General features: G+C 58.9%; 1 protein-coding gene across 2 annotated transcripts in view; it reads right to left on the bottom strand.

The window, feature by feature from the left end:
• The window catches only part of RASSF5 (Ras association domain family member 5), a 64,772-nt gene extending 51,497 nt beyond the window's left edge, over nucleotides 1-13,275 (bottom strand). The window contains exon 1 of one of the 2 annotated variants that reach the window (XM_062210240.1): nucleotides 12,790-13,275. In XM_062210240.1, the coding sequence (XP_062066224.1) occupies nucleotides 12,790-13,246 (457 nt within the window). In that variant the 5' untranslated portion in view covers nucleotides 13,247-13,275. Of the gene's footprint in view, nucleotides 1-1,715; nucleotides 2,059-12,789 lie in introns of those variants that run through there. The other variant, XM_062210241.1, reaches the window with a different exon arrangement.
• Nucleotides 13,276-21,082: the final 7,807 nt, after the last annotated feature.

Genomic DNA, 21,082 nt, shown 5'->3' with positions numbered 1-21,082 from the left:
ACGAGCGAGCACGTCACAGCCACAGTGCAGGCACTGTCCTGACCCTAACGCGGCCACTCCAGGCCCGATTGATTTTTATTAAATCTATAACTCGCTGGGCTGAACAGCAAAGGACAAAGGACTAATCTTTAAAGAGAGGATGAACAAGAACACCAGCAAGCGTTTCAATTCTGGAACTCAGCTTCCAGCTCTCTTCTCAGCGAAGGTCACAGGACATATTGAGCTATTGATGAGAATAAATTATTCAGACTGTCTAAAGGGTATTTGTCTCCAAATGGGGATCAGATCCAGCAGGATTAAAATTCCCACCTCTCGAGAGGTAAGGCCTCACTGAGATGAATGTGTCTCATGGTGAAGATCATACTGCTTTTTAACCTCTGCTTCGGAAATTAAGCACCGGGTGGCATTTCGGTCAGTGCCGTGTCCCACCCGATCCACGCCTGTGTTGGAAGGTGCAGGAGACAGCGCAGAGACAAATGGGACAGGAAGTCCCACGGACAGCTTGTGTGCTCCGGAGATGTCCAACTGTTAGAAACAGGTGGGAGTGAGCGGCGAGCCGGGCAGCCGAGACACCTGTGCCCCACTTGGTGTGAGTCCCAACTTTGGCTCCTGACTCCAGCTTCCTTCTAAGGCCCAGCCTGGGAGGCAGGGTGATGACCCAAGTAATTGGGTTCCTGCCACTCACATGGGAGCTCTGGATCGAGTTCCAGGCTCCAGGCTTCAGCCCAGCACAGCCCAACCACTGCAAGTATTTGGAGAATAAACCAGAGGTGGGAGCTCGCTCACTGGCTCTCTCTCTCTCTGCCTTCCAGATTTTAAGAAAAAGCAGGCAAAAGTCAAGACAATGGCAGAATCCAGTGGCAAAGGGTTTGAGGCTTAGCTGTGTGGCAATGACCTTCAGCAAGGGATCTTACTTCTCTGAGCCTCAGCTGTGGAGCAGAGTAAGCCCCATCCCATCCCCACCACACAGGGATCTGGATGGAATGAGTGGTTTAAAAACAAACAGGAATCCCTGGAGTCTAGCAGACAATACTACACACACACAGGAGGCTGTAGGCAGCGCGACCCCGCCGGAAGAACGCCAGGCTGGAAGTCAGGCACCCGGGGTACCAGTCCTGGTGCTGCCACCGCCAGGGCTTCTTGTGGGTTTCGGCTTCCTTTCTCCGGAGAAGGAGAGTAAGATGGCCTCAGGTCCATGGCTGCCATGGTCTCGCCCTCACAGCTTTCACTGCCCCTGCGCTGGCCCCTTGTCCCTTCCGCAGATGAGGCCCCTTCTCACCATGACCAGTGTTCAGGAGAGAAAATCGGGGGCCTGGCCCCTCCCGAGGTTGCCGCCCCAGCCCCAGCCGCCATGCAGGTGAAAAAGCTTTGCCGAGGCACCGTCCCTGCTGACTGAGCAGCCTTGGAGCGCAGACAGGATGGAAGACGGTGGCCATCAGGGTAGCCATACACCTGGAGCCCGGGGATCCTGGTTAGGATCACTGCTGGGCCCCAGTCCTCAGCCAAGCAGGAAGAGCAAGAGGCCTCTGACACAGGCTGCCCGTTCCCTTCCGCCTGGCTGCCAAGGTGGCAGCCCCTGAGCCCCGGTCCCTGCGGTCAGGAGAGCTAAGGAGCTGGTGCCGAGCTCAGCATCCAATGCCAGAGGATCTTGCTGTTCCCCTTGGGGGAGGCCTCAGAAGACCCCGGCCGTTCCCCCCAGGGCTGCTCACACCTACCGCCAACGCGCCAGGCCCGGCTGCGGAGCCTCTGCAGGGTCTGGAGCTTTCCGGACAGCGAGCGGCTCCGGGGAAGTCTGCAGAAGAGCCGCTGCAGCCGCGCCGCGACGGTTCCGAAGCAGGCAGTGGCCGCCTGCTCGGCCCGGCCCTCTGTCATCCCCGCAGCCGATCAATAGCTCTTCTCCACGCCTGGCGTCAGGGGCCGAGTGCCCAGCACTGGGGGGCTGGGTGTCCTAGGGCCCCAGGCCTCACGTGACCAGGACAAGCCTTGAGGCCCTCGGGCTCCAGCTCCAACACCAGCCCCAACTGCCGGGTGCCTGCTCCTTCCCAGCTGAGGGCCGCCTCCGCCGCCCCCCCACCCCAGTGGAAAACTTTCTATTCCTGGGGCTTTTAGCCAGATAAGATAAAACGCCCCCAGCACGCAGGCTGTGGGAGAGAGCCGGCCCCCAGCCTCACTTGGCGGTCGCGCCCGAGAGTCTAAAAATCAATGCGTCCAAAGTTTCGGCAGACGACGGCGGTGATCGGTTACCCACACTGCCTGGCGGCCCCGCGGCGTGTTAATGGATTTCTTTGGGGCTGGTGGGTTAATAATGGTTTACCTGTTCCACAGGCTCCCAAGGGACAGTCTGGGGCTGATTCACATCCTTCCATGCTAAGCTGCTAAGCTGGGGGTGGGGGTGGGGGAGGGCCCCCGTGGAAGCCGTGTCAGACCATGTCTCTGAGACCAAATACCTGAGCAGAGAGGAGAAGAGGTGACAGGCAAAAGGGCGTGGCCCCGCGGGGTGCAGGAGGGGCGGGAGGAAGGCAGAGGAGGACGGACTCTCACTCAGGGCAGAGGCGCTCTTCCCTCGCCCTCTTAAAGCTCACCGGGCAGGTGCGCCCGACTCTGACTCCCAGAAGCAGCCCAGCCCTGGTGGAGAAGGCACTGGAGGCTGCGCTGCCCAGGTCAGCATGGGGGACATCAGCAGAGCCACGCAGGAAAGGCCCTGCCAGAGGCGCCTGCTCCCAGGCTGTGCTGAGATCCTAGGGCCACCTTTGCTGACCACCAGTGGGGGCCAGCTTTTTCTAAGTTTTTATTTATTTATATTCATCTTATTTGAGGGAGAAAGAATACCTCCCATCCTGCAACAACTGGGGCTGGGCCAGGTCAAAGCCAAGAGTCCACAACTCAATCCTGGTCCCCCCACGTGGTTGGCAGGGATCCAAATACTGGAGCCATCACCTGCTGCCTCTTCGTGCACATGAGTAGAAAGCTAAGATCAGGAGCGTGGGACCATGGAGCCCAGGTACTCTTATATGGGATGTGTGTACCCCAAGTGACATCTTAATGTTGCACCAAATGCTTGCCCTATGTGGGGGCTAGTTTAGAATGGGGGAGGAAACACATGCCCCCCCCCTTTTTTTTAAAGATTTATTTATTTGAAAGAGTTACAGAGAGAGGAGAGGCAGAGAGAGACAGATGTCTTCCATCCGCTGGTTCACTCCCCAATCAGCCGCAATAGCCAGAGCTGCATTGATCCAAAGCCAGGAGCCTCTTCTGGGTCTCCTACACAGGTGCAGAGGCCCAAAGACTTGGGTCATCTTTCACTGCTTTCCCAGGCCATGGCAGAGAGCTGGATGGGAAGTAGAGCAGCTGGAACTCAAAGCGGTACCCATATGGGATGCCGGCACTGCAGGCAGTGGCTTTACCTGCCATGCCACAGCGCCAGCCCTCACGTGTCCTTTAACCAGAGGAAATGGACCCCAGAGAGCTGGGGCACTGGCAGAAGCTCGGGCTGAAGACGCACTCACAGTGCTCGGGCCAGGAAGTGTTAAGTCCAGGAAGCCAAGGCCGCTGGACTCAGCTCTGAGCTACATCACTCTTGACACTCACGTGGCCACCAGCCTCTGGCTCAACACCTTTGTGTTGTCATTTTCCCCAAGGTCAAAGAAAACGCTGGGGGCGGAGACAGGTTTAGTGCAGCAGTTAAGGTGCCACCTGGGACTCACGTAAGCCATAGTGGAATGCCCCAGTTCATGTCCCAGCCCAGCTCCTGACCCCAGCTTCCTGATCGTGTGCACCCGGGCAGCAGGTGATGGCTCGAGTAGTTGGGTCCCTGCCACCTGACCCGGACGGAGTTCCTGGCTCCCAGCTTCTGCCTGGCCTAGCCCTGGCTATCGTGGGCATTTGGAGAGTCAACCAGTGGAAGAGCTGTCTCTCCCTTCCAGTCGAATAAAAGGAAAATAAATATTTAAAAGAAGTGCATGGTCTTCCACAGGCCGGGTCCTATACTATACCCTTCGCTGATAGAACCAACCTAAGCCACACGGGTCCTCCAAAGAGGCTGCCCTGTCACTTGTGCCTCTCACAGCAAAGCTGACCGGGAGGCTCCCAGTGGGCTGTCCCCTCCCTAGGCGGGCCTCGTGCTCATACAGCAATACAAAGCATGTCATTGAGAAGTCACTGACCGGAGGCACAGACACCCCCAAACGCTGCCCTCCCTCAGATCCAGGCTGGTTCTTTCCCTGCACTGCTTCCCCTGGAGATGGGGCTGCCCGGGGGCCCCGTGTGTGCCCTCTAGTTTATGGAGTGACTCTTGGCCTGGAGACGGTCATCAGTCCAGCCAGCTTCTCAGGGCCACCAAGTGAGGGGTGAGGCCGAGGTCCCCCGGGACCCACTGTGACGCTGATCTTCACCCCCAAGATCTCCAAGGAGGCCTGGCTGGGCCCTTGCAAGTCCCGATCCCGACTCAGAGAGGCACACATGCACACTGGGGAATTTTAAAACCTAAGTCACGTGTGATGGGGGAACCCCTCCTGACTGCCCCATGTGGACCTGGGACGCGCTGACCTCACTTCCCGTTTCTCCTCATTACAGAACTGGTCTTTGACAGTGTAAGCCATCGGGGAAGCCAGCAGGAAAGAACTGGCAGAGCTGGAGACAGGGCTTGGGGAAGTTCTGGAATCTTCATTCCTAACCCTTCGAAGGCTAGGCAGATGTTCTGCTGTGGGCGTGGTCTGGGAGGAGTGGCATCTACAGGCAGAGGGATGCTTGCAATGACCTCCTGATGCTCCTTACAGTGACCTGGTGACCTCTATGCTGAAGGGGGCGTGCAGCTGAGGTCCAACAGCATTTGAAGCCTTCACCGTCTCGTGTGGCAGGAGGACCACACAGTGTCACCGCGAAATACCCTGTTCCTAGAAAGGCTCAGAACCAGAATGGACGTTCACGGTGGCACCCAGGCCTCTCTTCTAGTCTCGCCAGCCCCACTGGGACTCCGCTGGGCCACGGGAGGCAGAAGCATCCCTGACTTCTTGTTGATTGGTTCTGCTTTCAAATGCCTGGGAGGACGTCACGGCTTCCACTGAGACCGCCAGCTTCCGCTCGGCCTGCATGGAAAATCAGTCTCCTCCAGGTCATGGCACCTGCTCCCAGATGCGAGCCTGACCTGGAGAACAACAGAGAGCCGGGTGGGGGTGAGGACTTCCCCCGGGTCTGCTGCTGCTCAGGAGCCAGGTGGGGGCTCCCCCAGGTCTGCTGCTCGCACTGCCAGGGATTACAGAGGCCCGTTCTGCAGACCTCGGGTTGTGTCCAGTCCTCATTCAACCCTGCTTTTTCCCCAGGGCTGCCCCTCTAGGACTGCATGTGTCAGTTTCGCTCTGGCTCCTCCAGCACTATGACTGACAGCTGGGCCCCTGTGAGGAGGAGGAGTGTGCAAGAGAACGAGGTCCACCTGCCTTTCCACACCTGCCCTGTACGCACACCTGACACCGACGGGCTGGGGCGAGAGTGAGGAGACGTGCACCGTGTCTGTCGCTCTGGGATTTAGAACAACTTCACCCTGTGTTTAAAGACCCTGAGTTACGCAGGCTAACGATCAACTTAGAAACCAAATGCTAAAAACAGGCCCAAGGACAGGCAGCTCCCAATTACCCGGGACTGGCGGGGCCTCCAGCTGGCTCATGGTGCACCCAGCCTTTGGCTCACCCTCCTGTCCCCCTGTGGCTCCCCTTCAGGACACATCCCAGTATTGGCAGAAGGGAGACAGATGCGTAAGGAACTCAGCTACCTCACGGGGGCAACGATGCTGGCTCACAGAGCAAACTGCTGTGGGGTCCTGGGGCTGGCTTTGCCACTCTGAGCCTGGGTCGTCTCAGGGAAGTCATTCAACGACCCTGAATGCTGCGGCCCTTCCCCCTTGCAAGGGAACCGTGGGACTCCACACAGACCCTGCACAGCAAAACGCTTTAGATGCAGCCACGTGCCACCAAAGCCACCTCTGCCCCACTGTTTCTTGGCGAGCACCACTGCTTCTTGTTCCACGTAAGCAGCTCCGTTCTAGCAGGTGCACACGACACCAGCTTGGATCATCAGCAAACACAGGAATGTTTTCTTAGGTCTGGCATCCAGGAAAAACAGAAACAGAAAAAGATTTCTTAAAAAAGACAAAGGGCATCTTCTGTCGCTCCTGACTTGCCCGAAGCTGCAGCGTGAGTTCTGAAAGGTCCGGACAGCCAAGTTGTAATCTTCCAGCCACCCAGCCCCAGAGGGCCTCTGTGGACATCGGGACAAGAGCTGCCCCACCCCAGAAACGTGTTTGTTGAAGACACAGGGAGGGGGGCGGGAGGTGGCATGCGAGCCTTCCGCTGAGGAGTAAGCAGGACCTGGCCTGGCACCCGCCCACCTGCCCAGGGGCACACGGGAGGAGCAGGCAGACCGGAAGTCCACCACGGCCCTCCTTGCAATCCCTCAGCATCATGTCATCTTGTGCTTTCCCTCGCGGCCGGGGTCAGGGCAGGAGGTGCAGGTGGGGAAATATGAAGAAATTTGGGGCCTGCTACAGCCCACGGGGTCACCAGAGCCCTCAGTCAAGACGGAGGCTGGGTGCGTGCCGTGGTGCCGGGGGGACCCCAGTGCTCTTCTTCCTTCCCCTCCAGAAAGAGCCACAGCACCCCAAGCCGTGGACGGGGAACGTCCAGCCGTGGGCCGTATAAGGACTGCAAGATCATTTGGTCTGGCCCTGCCAAGGCAACCTCAAAATTCGAGAAATCTACAGCAGGCTCATTTTTAAGTTGGTTATTGGTTATGGCCTGTGAATGATGTTATAAATATCCAATGGCCCTTGGCAGAAAAATGGTGCCCCGCCCCCTGCCCCAAACCCTGTGGCTGCAAGTCTCACGAGCAGGCCCAGCATGGGTGTGTGGACACTCCAGAGAGCACACGACATGGTGACCTCCACCCACATCTCCTCTGCATGCCAGTGGGTGCTTCAGAGACAGCCCAGGTCTGAGGCAAGACAGTCTTGACCTTGGAGCCAGGTTCCCCGTGACCACTCCCCAGCACAGATTCATCCCACTTCAACTGCTGCCCCCGAAGACCCCTGCCTTGTGCCCTGTGTGAGGTCACCACCTTGGCCTCCTCACTCCCCAAAGCCTGGCCCCATTCTCCCCCTCACCCCCACCTCCGAGAGCCAGCCTGGAACGTGTGGACAGAAGCTTGCCAAACCCTTGGAAAAAACCAGAAAGTGACTAAATGCAAAACCATCTCCCCAGGCCTGGCTGGTCTTCGCAACATCAGCTGTCGCCAGCATGTCCTGATCCTAAGAAGGGACAACCAGGACGGAGCAGGCGGTGGGACAGGGCAGGGTTCAGGGGCGCTGCAGGAGCAGGATGGCCCCGGGGCAGGGGTGCGTGCATGCTTGCCACACCCACAGACACTCCCCCACCAGTCACCCTGTCACCTAAGGAATGTTGACAGGTCCCTCACCAGCCCCAGTGATGCCCTGGGCAGGGCAAGAATGGCAAGCATCTGCCTTCCGTGGGGAAGCCAAGGAGGGGTGGGTGTGGGGAGTCGGAGAGTGCCCTGTGGGAGAGTCCCTGGGGTGCAGGAGCTGGGACCTCCCCAGCTGTTCCCAGCCCTGGTGGCTGCCTCTGACACAGAGGCGTGGGCATAAGGCCCAAAGGAAGGACCCATTCCAAGGCCCCAAAGGCCTCTCCAAGTCAGCCCCAGCTTGCCCCTGGCGAGGCGGCCGGGTGACTGCCAGACAGGTGCCCCTCTGTCAACTCAGGATCTCGGCAGCAGCCCCCACTCCCTACCTCAGGAGCTGCTTTGAGGGGGACTGGAGCAGCGAGCTGGAAGCAGCCAGCACCCTTCAGAGCAGAGGCACTGGCATGGCCGCGCCGAGAATTCCTGCCCTGCTCCTTCTCATACCTGGGCCGGCCACGTGAGCCTCCGGCCCTGACCCCAGCCAGGAGGCGTTCAGTCCACGCCCCCTGCACCATGCAGCCAGGGAGGCTGAGCTGGGCACTGTCTCTTCCTTGTCGCTCAGGGGCGCGCCCTGCCGCGTCTGGCACCGGCTGCCTCGCCAGGAAACTTGTGGGGGGGAGAGGCTCCGAGTGCAGACCCCAGCGCGGAGGGGCGATGTGTGCTCCCTGCCACCTAATAACTCGGCGGGATCAGCAGGCAAACACACGCGCTCATTACCAAGTCTAATTAGGCTGGCAGACAAGTGGCATTAATCATTTTTGACTGTACCTGGGATCCAAGCCCCCCCCCACTCCATAATCAGAAAATTTCATGTGCTGATGAATTGGGGGGGGGGCTCGGGCCCCCTTTAATCCTTTCACTTTCATCTTTAGAGAAGACACGAAGCAGGAAGGAGAAAAACAAGGGACACAGCGCGCGGGCTCAGAGCTGGTTCAGAGCGGGCTCAGAGATGGCTTTGAAAGCCATCGGGGTCCTCTCCCTGTCCCCTACCTCCTCCCCTCCACACTCAGGACCTTTCCCATGAAGAAGACACCAATTAGAGGCAGGGGTCGAGAGGAGACTGGGAGTGGGGGTCCCACCATCTTGAACAACAAAGCGTCCGCTTCAGCACTTACTGTTCCCCTCCTCCAAGTCGAGCTAAGCCTACAGCCACGAGAACAGCGTCCCACACTCCAGCGCCACCGAGTGTGCGGAGCAAACACCTGCCAAGGGCTCCGTGTAAACACAGAAGCCCTCATGCGCCAGGCTTCCCTGTGGTGCACCCCAGAGTCGGTGTCAGTGTGCCAGGGGCTTCTTTTGCAAAACAAAACAAAACAAAAAAAACCAAACACCCCACAGCAGGCACTGGGGCTACAGGATCTGGAAGCTGCCCCATGGGTAGTTCTGGTCCCTCCAAGTTGAGGTAAATCCAGCCCTGAATGCAAGACCAAGAACCAGAGACACTGGACAGGCCCTTCAGGACCCCGGCCTCGTGCCCCTCCCCAAGGGCTTGATGGCTAACACCTGTGCTTGGCCATAATTAGCGCCTACTGCAGGAGGGGGAGGTTAGGGCGCCAAGCCCTGAGGCCCCCTGCAACCCTATAATCCAATCTTTTGCCACACCCTGGCTCTGAACAACTCCCTCCCGAGCCAGCCAGCCCAGGAGCAGACACCTCTTCTCCAGAAGTGTGTGAGCTGGGCGAAGGGTTCTCCCACTGCCACACCAGGCTGGCTTCTCCATGCACCAAAAAGAGATGAAAGGTAAGAAGCCATGGGACTGGCGCTGTGGTGTAGCGGGTAAAGCTGCTACCTGCAGTGCCGGCATCCCATATGGGCGCCAGTTCGAGTCCTGGCTGCTCTACTTCCGATCCAGTTCTCTGCTATGGCCCTGGAAGGCAGAAGATGGCCCAAGCGCTTGGGCCCCTGCATCCAAATGGGAGACGTGGAAAAAGCTCCTGGCTCCAGATCGGTGCAGCTTTGGCCATTACAGCCATCTGGGGAGTGAACCAGCAGACGGAAGACCTCTCTCTCTCTCTCTCTCTCTCTCTCTCTCTCTCTGCCTCTACTCTCTGTGTAACTCTGCCTTTCAGATAAATTAAAAAAAAACAACAACAAAAAAACAAACAGAAGCCATGTGTCAGTGCCTTCCGCAGAAGACTTAACCTGTGGAGGGTGGGGGGCGGTCCCCGAGGTGGGGGTGGTCCCTGAGAAGGCAGGACCCGGGAAGCTGGGGAGTTCCTGGTCATTTGCTGTTGTCTTCCCCTCCTGCAAGGCTGGGGATGGGTTCCTGGATAACCACTACGCCCATCCCAAGCCCACACCTGCACTCTGCCAGTCTTTCTTCCTCTTTCTCCCTGTCTTTCACCCACCCCCACTGGATTTCCTTCTCTCACAAACATGATTTCTTTGATCTTAGGAATTAATAATTTTAAACTTTCCTATATGCAAATCCAGTATTCATCAGGGCTCAGCTACAGAGCTTGAAGCAGGGATGAGCCTAAAATGTTCACTAAGAAGTCAGGCTGGCAGTAGGAAGTTTTCTAGAATCTTCTCCCCTTATTAAAAGCCCATTTGGTGACACGGCTCCCACCCAGGGTCAGCCTCCCGCACAGGCCAATGTCACTCACGTATTCAGGGCCCTTCTGCACATTCCCAAGAGCAGGGACATTGAATCCTACCAACAAGCCAGCGCCTTCAACTTCACCAAGCTCTGTGCACTTTGCTGGATGCAAGGGACACAAGGCAAGGGACCAGTGTCTTCATGAGCCCCCAGCCAGGCGCAGAGGGTCAGCCCCAAGCACTCTGACATTGCTCGGGCACAGCAGGCATCTCCCTGGGGACCCTGAATACCCACACTTCCTGCAATGCCTGTGGCCCTCGCTTCCCCGCTGAGTCCAGCGAGAAGGTAGGGCTTGAGGACTGCACACGCCACCTGAAAGGCGAGCCTCGCCTCAGGGTGTCACGCGTCCAGACCGATGGTTACAGCTCCTCCAGGAGGAGATAATAACATTCCTCCTGAATTAGACACACAGCAGGTGCCGACGTCCGCGAATCCGCTGACTGCTTGCATTAGTGTGGTGATGTCTACAATATTACCATCCCCATCCCTTTAAACAAGGGAGGAGAATGTGGGGGTGCCAGGGGCCACACGGAGACTCAGCGGCAAGATTCAAACACAGGGCTCAGGTTCCCTTGTGTACTCGCAATCACTGCGCGATTCAGCCTCGTGAACGTCTTCCTCCTGATCTGGCTTTTCCAAATGAACACACACAGATGCCACCATGGAATCAGACCTTAAAGACGACACTCAGTGGACTCACCCTGCCGGCTCCACCTGCCAGCCCTCATCCAGTCCCATCCACTCCCAGGTGCACGATTAGTGAAGGGTTACTGATGACAGACAGACTCCTCTCTGGATCCCAGGGCTGCTTCCTCCCTGGTGTTCAGACCTCTCAGGTTCATACATGTGGGACCACGGGGGCCAGCAAGGGAAGAGACTTTACCAAGCCACACACAAAAAGGTTGGGTCACAGATCTGGGTCCTTCTAATTGAAGGAATTTCCTTTCATCATGGCATATAACACATTTGTACGTATGTGTACACACACACACACACCACTATCACCAAACATAAAATCACAAACTATGTGCCAGGCGCTGCCGTTGTGGGGCTGCCTCCTGTGACACCAGCATCCCATGCCTGTTCGAATCCCAGCTGCTCCACTTCTGATCCAGCTCCCTGCTCATGCCTGGAGAAAGCAGTGAAGGAGGGCCCAAATGTTTGAGCCCCCCTGCCACCCACATGGGAGACGCAGCTGAAGCTCCTGACTCCTAGCTTTGGCCTGGCTCAGCGCTGGCTGTTGCAGCCACCTGGGGAGTGAACCAGCAGATGGAAGATCTCTCCCTGTCTCTCCCTAAGTCTTTAAAAAAAAAAAAATACATGGAAAATGCTCCACAACTAATACAGTTCCGGAAAGTCTTAAACTGGATGCCAGTGAGGCAGACTTCCGGGATCCCAGTACAAAATGTCGTGACAGTGAGGTCACAGCCTCTGTCCCTGTGTACAGGGCCAGTGGGTAGAGGACCCTTGAGAAGGCAAAGGCTGCCCACACGTCCAAGGCCAGGTTGCATCTGATTCTGCTGTAAGGTCAAAGGCATTTGCAACACGACAGCAGCCCCTCCACCCACAACACACGGCTGTCTAACTTCTGCTCTTGCTCTTTAATAAGCACCTGGATGGGGAGCCTGGTGGGAGAAAGAGTAGCGCCCTTTTCCCCCTCCAATGTTCCCTTCCACTTGATGCTGGCTTTGAGTCTGACTCGGCCATCCCGGCAGGCAGCTGCAGCGCCGAGCACATCAGACAGCCTCAGCTGTGGACTGCAAGGGGTGGCCAGACAGGGCTTCCCGGACCGGGAAGGAGCTTCGGCCAGGGGGTCCGGGGGCCTTGGCAATCCTTTGCCAGAGGTGCCTGTTAGGGGCTGTGCCCTTCCTGAGCTTAATGCTGCAGATAGGCAAAACCTCCCCATCAACACCCAACCACACAGCCACCACGGTTGCCAAACACAGCAGGTGGGGGTGGAAGAGAGGGCCCTGTTAAAGGAATACACACACCTAGCCATGGGGGGCGGGGGTGTGTGTGTGTGCTCAGATAATCTACCTGCTGGGCTTCTGCGAACTTGGAGGAGAGCCTGGCTCAGGCAGCAAGCAGAGGTGCCCAGTGGGGGAATTTTAGAGCATGAAGAGGGGTTGGGAGGAGGGGAGCGCAAACATTGCCCGAGAGTGCAAAGGTTGGAGGGGCACAGGTCCAGGGTGACCTCAGGCTCTGCACCTGGCACCCCAAGCCTAACCAGATCAAAGAAGTCATTTTGCCATCCACTCCAATAAGCCAGGGTCAAATGGGCATCTCAGGACCAGCCTCACAAACAATTCTCCAGAACTTAGGACCAACGCGAGAGGGGAACAGAATGACCTTGTGGCTGCGGCCATCAACCAACCTGCGGCTGTGTGTGCACGCGCGCGCGGCGGCAGGGGGGCGGGGGCGGTGGATGCTCGAACCTGTGTGGTGCACGCACCACGGGGTTGGGGGAAAATGCACGCACCTGTGTGTGCGCGCGTGTCTGTGCATGGGGGTCGGCGCGCAGGCACGCACCTGTTAGCGGAGAGGTGTTTGTTAAATGCCGCGTTAACCATTCCCGGGCAGGGAATTAAGGAGTGCGCGTTTCCCAGAATTACCTGAAAGTCGGGGTCTTCCCTGCGGCCAGAGAGGGCAATGGCCCTGTCCCCCTTGCAGTCCCCCGCCCCAGGACTGCGGTCTTCCCGCGCCCCTCCCCGGCCCTGCCTTGCACTTACTAGCGCAACGCAGCGCCTGCCGCAGCACCTCGCGTCCGCACAGGTCACACCAGCCGGGGCCGCCCCGCAGCGCCGATTCCGCGAAGCGGTGGCCCTCGCCTCGCTCCGCGGGGACGCGGGGATCCTGCGGCTGCTCGAAGATGCTCCGCACGTCGCGGGGCCGGGGCGCTCCAGGCCGCCGCCGCAGCCTCTGCTGCAGGCCAGGCCGGAGAGGGCGAGCGGGGCGCGAGGCCCGGGACTGGGGCTCTGGGTCCCCCCGCGCAGCCCTGCGGCCGCCGCGCCCCTCGTGCGCCACGGGCGCAGTGGAGAGGGGCGCCGGGGCGCAGCGGCGCGAGGAACGGCCAGGGGGCGGCGGCGAAGGCTCGGGGCCGCTCAGGCTCTGCAGATAGCGCGGCGGTTCGGGGTCCAAGAGCAGCGGGTAGGGGCGCTGCCCGATGGCCGAGGACGCCATGGCCATGCCGGGCTAGTGGCGGCGGCTGCGCTACTCCCAAGCCAGCCCTGAGAGAAGAGGCGGCCCCAGACGAACGCGCCTTTAAAGGGACCGCAGCCCGCGGGGGCGGAGCAGGGGCGGGGCGATTTCAGAGAGGCAGGAAGGGCGACCCGAGGGGACGGCTGCCGGACGGAGGGCAGGGCTGGCGGCTGGGCGAGCGTGGGGGGCTGCCGGCGGTTGCCGAGGGTCCGCGCATGAGAGCTCCGTAACGAGCAACCCAGAAGGCGCGTTTTTGGAGGCGCCTCTACCTGAGGCCCTGGCTCTCACTCTGTCCAGTCGCTTCTCCCGCACCAGACCCACTCCCAACACCACTAGGACCCATTGCGCTCAGGGGCGTACGGCTCGGGCACCGGCTGGGGATGGGGTCCAAGGAGGGCTGCGCCGCCCGAGGGCCAGCCCGCAGCGTTCCGGGCGTCCGCGCCCACGGGAAGGGCCGCGCTCCTCTACTCTCCCACCCTCGGCCGCCGCCCCCTGGGGGATGCCCCTCGGGGATGCCCGCTCGCGCCCCGCAGCCACGCCGAGTCCCGTGACGCGGGGGGGCGCACGCTCAGCCGCCGGCTGGAAGGCGGCGCGCAGGGCGACTTCCCCTCTGGTCGGGTTTCCCCGTCCTCAGATGCCCTGCCCCGTCCTGCTGGACACTCCTTTTCCCGGAAGGCCCTGGATTGGGAGAACGCTGGGGTGCCCAGGGGCGGGGGAACTTTTCTTGGTGGGGGGACCCTTCTCTCTCCTCGGGGGCTCCAGTGAGCGCTGCGGGAATCTCGGCCGGAAGCGCCCCGATTTGTACCTGGCACGGACGGCTCACGGGGGGACCTCGAGAGAGAGGTCCAGTCCAGAGGGCCTGCTGCCTGGGATGCCCTGCTCTCTCCAGCTTGAGAGATTGAAAGTTTGAACAAGCATGGAGCACTTTCTTCCTGCACTGGGTGCAGCACCCTTGCCCATGGAGACAGCCCCATCTCCTGGGAGTGGCGATGGGCACAACCTGGACTCCTGGATCTTTAACGCCTCCCAGGGTCCTGTCAGGGACCACCCATCTCCTGAGAGCCCTCCAGCCCTGTTTGTTCTGACTATAGACTGGGCTGAAGCTGGGGAGACAGGTAGATACTCCTGCATACTGGCCACTTCCTGCTAAAGCACAGGTTCGGATTGGTTGGTTGGTTTAGAACAGGTCACCAGGACACAGCGTTGTCATACAGTGGGTTATCTGCAGCACCAGTTAGAATCTCAGCTGTGGGGGCAGCGGGTTAAAGCCCTGGTCTGCAGCATCCGTATGGGTGCCGGTTCGAGTCCCAGCTGCTCCACTTCCAATCCCGCTCTCAGCTATGGCCTGGGAAAGCAGTAGAAGATGGCCCAAGTGCTTGGGCCCCTGCACCCACGTGGGAGACCTGGAAGAAGCTCCTGGCTCCTGGCTTCGGATCGGCGCAGCTCCAGCCGTTGCAGCCATCTGGGGAGTGAACCAGCAAATGGAAGACCTCTCTCTCTCTCTGCCTCTGCCTCTCCATAGCTCCGCCTTTCAAATAAATAAATCTTTAGCCCCCCCCCCAAAAAAAAGTCACCAGCCACCAGCTTTGGGGATACAGTTGGGCCCTCTGTATCCAGAGGGTCTGCACCCCCAGATGCAACCAGCCACTGATGGGAAATATTCAGGACGAAAATTCCATCTGTCCTGACTGTGTAGACTTGTTTTCTAGTCAATATTCTCTAAACAGTACTGGCAACTATACCCATGGCGCGTGCATGTGTTAGGTCGTGAAGTACCTGGAGGTGAGCTGAGGTATGCAGAATGGGTGCGCAGGGGCTGTTTGCCAATGCCGGACCAGTTCATATGAGGGTCTAGCACTGGACCTCCAGTCCTGCCCCAGACAGGAAGCAGGACTGCCCTGGAAATGTTTCTGGCTCTCCTGAGTGGCTCCCTGTTCTTCCCTGGGGCCCAAAGAGGGGGCTCCCCCTAGTGCCCCATAGGGGAATCATCACTTTGGCTTTTTGGTTTCCCCTGGAGGTAATCCCTAAAATTTCTGGATTCCAGTGGCCCGGGGAATTCCCAGCCTGCTTGCCCATGGCTTGCGCTGGTGGTGGTGGTGGGGCTTGTGCCCTCCAAATTTGTAGCAGAGGGCAGGTTCCTGGACCTCCGGGTGTCATCAGGGCCCCAGCTTCTCACTCCATGGAGTGGTCTCTGCGCAGACGGGAAGAATGGCTCAGGGTGGCCAACTGTCCCCCCACCCCCACCCCCACCCCGGGGAGGAGGGGCCAAGATGGGGAGTGTGAGCCACAAGCTCCCCCCCCTCCTCCCTGAGCTCTGAAGCTTTCACACCTGGGCTTGTTAAATCGCAGGTTACTGGGCGCCACCCGCAGTCTCTGAGTCAGTAGTCTGGCTTGAGCTTTTGCATTCTTAGCAAGTTCCCAGGTGGTGGAGATGGGGCTGGTCCAAGGAGCCCACTCTGAGAGCCCCTGCTGCAGGCCCGAGGTGGTGAGAGGAGAAAGGCTGCTCTGTTCTCCCCCGCCCCAGGGCAGGTGAACCTCGGCCAGTGGGGGGTTGGGAAAGCTTTCCCTGACTCTGCAGTTTGCCTTTGTGATCTCTTACTCCCACTTTTCCTGCAAGGCATCTTCTCGAGTTGCTGCAGAAACCTGCGCCACACACAAATCTCTGCCTTTGCTACCCAGCAGTCTCCAGGGGTTGGGACTGGTCTGGAGACCACTCCCTCCCAGAAGTGTCCCGGATGGGATCCAGCTTGAGCTCTGGGCGACAGTGTCAGGGCTGTGACACAGAGCATGTCCCTGGAGCCGCTGTTGTGGCACAGGGGGCTAAGCTGCCAGTTGCAAGAGGCACCCTGTATCAGAGCACCAGTTCGAGTGCCAGATGCTCCACTTCTGATGCAGCTCCCTGTTAATGTGTCAGGGAAAGCAGTGGAGGATGGTCCAAGTGCTTGGGCCCCTGCCACCCACGTGGGAGACCTGGATGGAGCTCCAGGCTCCTGGCTTCAGCCTGGCCCAGCTCCGGCCTTGGTGGCCATTTGGGGATTGAATCAGCGGATGAAAGATTGATCCACCTCTGTCCTCCGCAGCCCCCGAGCCTGGTTTGGGCAGCCCAGCCAGGTTTCCTGGGTAGAGACTCCCACGGGGGTGAACGTCCACTCTGGCTATGGGAAACTGAAGACAATCGCAATAATCAGCCATAACATCCTTCCCAGATACAGAAAAATGCCCCGGTTTCTGTTTTCCAGCTGCCGCTCTGACTTGGAGGAGTGGCGGCAGCTGCTCTGAGCACCGAGGGAGGGAGGAGGGGGTGCAGGTCCAGGGCCCTACTTTTGGCTTCTGGGCTGGGAACAAAGATGAAAATGAAGATAATAGAGCTTCATGCAACCAATCCAGAAAGATTATCAAGTTTATCTTAAGGTTCATCTGCCTGGGCCAAGAAATTGAGGTCAGGGAGGTAGTCGCCTCCTCCAGACCCCACAGGAGCCCTACTGCCTGGGACCCGCTCTCTGATTCCATCTTTCCCAGCCCAGACTCGTTCTCCCCTGACACAGCCGCCTCCCCAACTCCTGCAACACACACGCACGCACACACACACACCCTGCAGCAACGCCCTCCTTCTTCCCCAGGGAACAGGCACTGTGTAGACTGTGGTCTCAGTATGGCAGGACACAGCCTAGCATCAGACGCCTGACCGCTACCATCTTCTGGATCTTTCTTAGGTCATCCAGGCTACCAGGGCAGGACTGTGGTGTCTGCCCTTGGCCCCCAGCCGTGGACTTGGCTCTGCCTGTGACTCACTCCCTGCGGAGTGGGCAGGCTGCTTTTCTTCTCGCCCTGGTGTCAAGGAGGAGGATGACCACAGCCGGCTCTGAGGCTTTGAGCGTGTGGTCAGCGACGGTGCTGGTCCCGGGCGTGCTGGCTGCCTGGGCTCCAGCTGTCCCCCAGCCCCTGTCCCCCGAGCCACCAGGCAGGAAGGAGAAAGGAAGAGGAAGGTCAGAGCGTGGCCTGGCTTTCAGAAAGGGACATTTTTGGTTCTGTTGGACTTCAAGGCATTTGAAGTCGCCTGAACTCCCAGGATGGTGGCGAGCTGCTGTACCGGGGTCTACCTAGGGTGACGGCATCGGTCAGGACTGGGCAGGCTGTGCTGCAGCAGTAACCATGCCCCCAATCGCAGCACCTGTGACCGGCACTCTGTGCCCTTTGCAGGTTGGGGGGAGGCGGTGAGGGGGCGGGGGCTCTGCTTCTTCAAGTCGCTCAGGACCCATGCCGATGGCCAGTCGGCCAGTCGCCAGTCGCCAGTCGCTGCATCACGGGGACATCAGGAGAGCCTGGAGGCCCCCCCCCCCCCAGCATTGACAAGTTCCAGTGTGAGGCAAGCACTTGGCACAGCAGTGAAGTTAACCCCCGCGATGCCAGCATCCCACGTCACAGCACCTGGCTTGAGTCTTGGATTTTCTGCTTCTGTTCCGGCTCCGGTGCACACCCTAGGGGGCAGCAGATGATGGCTCAAGTACTTGGGTCCCTGCCACCCACGTGGCAGACCCAGACTGAGTTCCAGGTTCCTGGCTTCGTCCTGGCTCGGCCCTGGCTGTTGCAGGCATTTGGGGGGTGTGGGGAGGGCAGTGGCAGCAGTTGGAAAATCTGTTTGTCTCTCTGCCTTTCAAATAAAATGAAAACAAATAAATAGAATCAATGCCCCTGTCACTTCAACTTGTAACTCACTGGCCGGAATAGCTCATATGGCCCCAGCCTACATAAGAGGAACAGGAAGACCTGGGAAGTGTCATCAGTTGGCTGTGCTGACCACGGCAATCTAAGGGCACAGGGCAGTTACTCATTCACTTAACAAGCAATTCTCTCCTCCACCATGCTGGTCTAGGCAGCCCAGGTCCACCAGGAAAATGGAAACGTTCGCGGAGCCCACCTGTGGTGGTGGAGGCAGAGGAGGGGCGAACACACGTGAGTGTAAGCCTTAAACACGGTGATGGCAGACAAAGCACAGTGAGGTGGCAGAAGTTTCGGGACTACTGCAGAGACTGGGGCCGACACAGCCTGCGTGGAGGAAGCCCTTTGTCCACTGAGCCCAGGCCAAGAGCAGCAGGCACGCCGGCCCCCAGGTGTGGCCAAGTCTGTGAATGTGAGTGTGTGGCCAAGTCTGTGAATGTGAGTGTGTTGCAAACATGTGGTCGTGCAAACATCTGCGTGCCGGCCTGTGTTTTTTTTTTAAGATTTATTTATGTACTTGAGAGGCAGAGTTACAGACAGAAAGAAAGGTGTTCCGTCCGCTGGTTCACTCCCCAGATGCCGCAACGGCCAGAGCTGGGTCGATGCACAGCCAGGAGCCAGGAGCTTCCTCTGGGTCTCCCATGCAGGTGCAGGGACCCAGGCACTTGGGCCAACCTCTACTGCCTTCCCACGGCCTGTGTTTTATAAGGGGCTTTGATGAGTGTGACTCACAGCCCACACTTTGAACGTGGGACCTCAGCAAGGGTAGGGAGAGCCGTGCAGCGCCCTCCACGGAACCTGAGGGAGCACAGCCCCGCGGGGCCCCCGTGTTGGGCAGCGTGCTGCAGGTGGTGTCCAGCGCCCCAGGAGGCAGGGATTGCCAGCAATGCATGGTGCGTGGGCGGGTATGGGAGAGGCATCAGCACCCTGTATGACTGACTTTGAGAGGGACTGGGACAGAACACTGCTGGAGAACTGCACTGTGCCTGTGAGGGTCCCTTGGGAAATATCACCGCTATAAGCATTTCTGATCCAGAAACCTGAGTACCCATGATATACGGCAGGCACTTCTAGCTTGAATGTCATCAAGGCAACTCTGGAAATGGCTGGTGCTCCCATTTAACAGATGAGAACATTGAGGCCTGGAGAAGTCCTGTGACTAGCCCAGACAGGTTTCACAGTCTGGACTGACAGCCATGAACTCGGCTTAGCACTGCCCAGCTGGTGTGGTAAGAGCAAAGGGTGTAAAACCCTAGGTCTCATTTCTAGGTGCAGTTGTAGAATGAGCAAACTCTTGCCCCAGTGTTTTCTTCTCACCAAAACCCCAGCTCTGCCTCCCAAGGCCTGGTCCAGAGGCCGGGTCCTCCACACCACCTTCCCAGAGTCCCCTGCCTTCTTCCGGGCTCTGCCAGCAGGTGGTTTGTGTCTGCATTCAATGCCAATGTCATCCTAACGTGAGTCACAGGGAAGCTTTTCTGGCTCTGCTCCCTCACTTGGGTCTTACTGGTCTTCCTGATCGCATCTCAGGGGGCAAATTGGAGGTGCCCACGAGTGAAGTGAACCCAGCTGTTGGCTCACCTCATCCGGGGCTTATCTCTGCTTTTTATGCCAGGACCCACGTACCCAGGGAGGAGGAGATGAAGCAATACCTGGTTTAAGGAGATCAGAAGATGCCCTTAGACCTACAAGGCTGCCTAGAGGTGGGGGTGCTGTTGGGGACTCCACTGTTTGTCCTCTAAGACGTTGGTCTGTGGGCTGGGGTTCCTGCCTCTGGATGGTTCTATGTGACCGGGGGCAGGGCCACTAGGGTGGGCTTTCTGGGGCAGGGGACAAGAGGGGCAGATCCAGGGGGAATGTGAGAGGGATGTGAGGGCTCCTGAGCAGCTGTCCCCACGACGGGGGAGGGGAGGGAGGAGGAGTCAGGCTCCCTCCCCCGAGTTGGGTGGCGCCTCCTCCATCCGCATCTCGATTGCAGAGTTTTTCCCTCGGCAGCACTGTGCCAAGTTTATGATAAGACTGATTTGTGTGCCGTGGTTCTCCTTTCCATGTTGGGAAAACTCAGATATTCCAGGCAGATTGGTCAGCAGCTTTTCCCCTCAGCCAGAGGGGAGGCTCCAAGCCGCAGCCACTTAGCTTCCAGCACTGGGCCAGCTCTGCGCCCATCGCGGTGGCCAGAGGCCGGGGACAGGGGATGACAGAGGGGCGCGGGCAGACTGGCCTGGATGACCTCACACGGGCTCTCCCTGCCCCTCCTAGCTCACTCCACCCTGCCGGTTCTTCTGTCTGCGGCTATCATCCCTGCCCCCTCCCCCAGTCTTGTCCTTTCCTCTCCCTCCTCCCTCCCCCCTCCTCTCTGGTGAAGGGGTGGAGGGGAGGGCCCGTGCTGCTCCCAGCACAGTAATTCTGAGCTTCTGAGGAAAATAAACTGAAGCTACTTGGGGTCATCCCGGCCCTTTGTTCCTTAACACCTCCCATGGGGGTTGCCTGATTAAGGATCCTTTGTGGGACTGGAGGGAGAGGAAGCCCAGGATTCCACTCTTTACAACATCACAGAGCGGTCTGGAAGGGATCCCCAGTGGCCAGCTGAGCAAGGCTTCGAGCCCTGTGGCGGGGAGGGTGGCCAGGCTGCTGTGGAGTCCCGGCCTGTGCTCCCCTGGGGTCCCGAGGCCTCAACTGTATGGGAGGTGCTGGCGTGGGGGCGCCTGGTCCTCCTGCTCATGCTGCCTTATGCTGGGCCACTCACGTGTCCCCTGCAGGACAGTCCCATTCTCTGACTCAGTGTCCCCAAACTTTAGCTTATGTGGGAGTCACCAGGGAAGCAGATTCCTGGGCCACACCCTCCCGGATGGGATTTGAGATCTGGGAGAGCTGGGTGGAGTTCCAGAGTCTGTGTTCTGAACCAGGACGAGAGAGAGGAAACTGGGAATTCTGGGGGATTAACACACGTTGAGCCGGCAGCACACGGCACAGGACAGCTGCCTGCACGTCCAGCCCTGGGGAGCCGGTCCCGGCCCCTAGTCCTTCAGCGAGGCCCCCTGACCCAAGCTGGCCTGTCTCACTGGAATCTCAAAGCCACAAGGACACTTCCTGGATATTTGCCACAGA

This window comes from Lepus europaeus, chromosome 14 (assembly GCF_033115175.1).
Source record: "Lepus europaeus isolate LE1 chromosome 14, mLepTim1.pri, whole genome shotgun sequence".
NCBI classification, from domain to species: Eukaryota; Metazoa; Chordata; class Mammalia; order Lagomorpha; family Leporidae; genus Lepus; species Lepus europaeus.
This window is presented reverse-complemented; position numbering and strand designations above follow the sequence as displayed.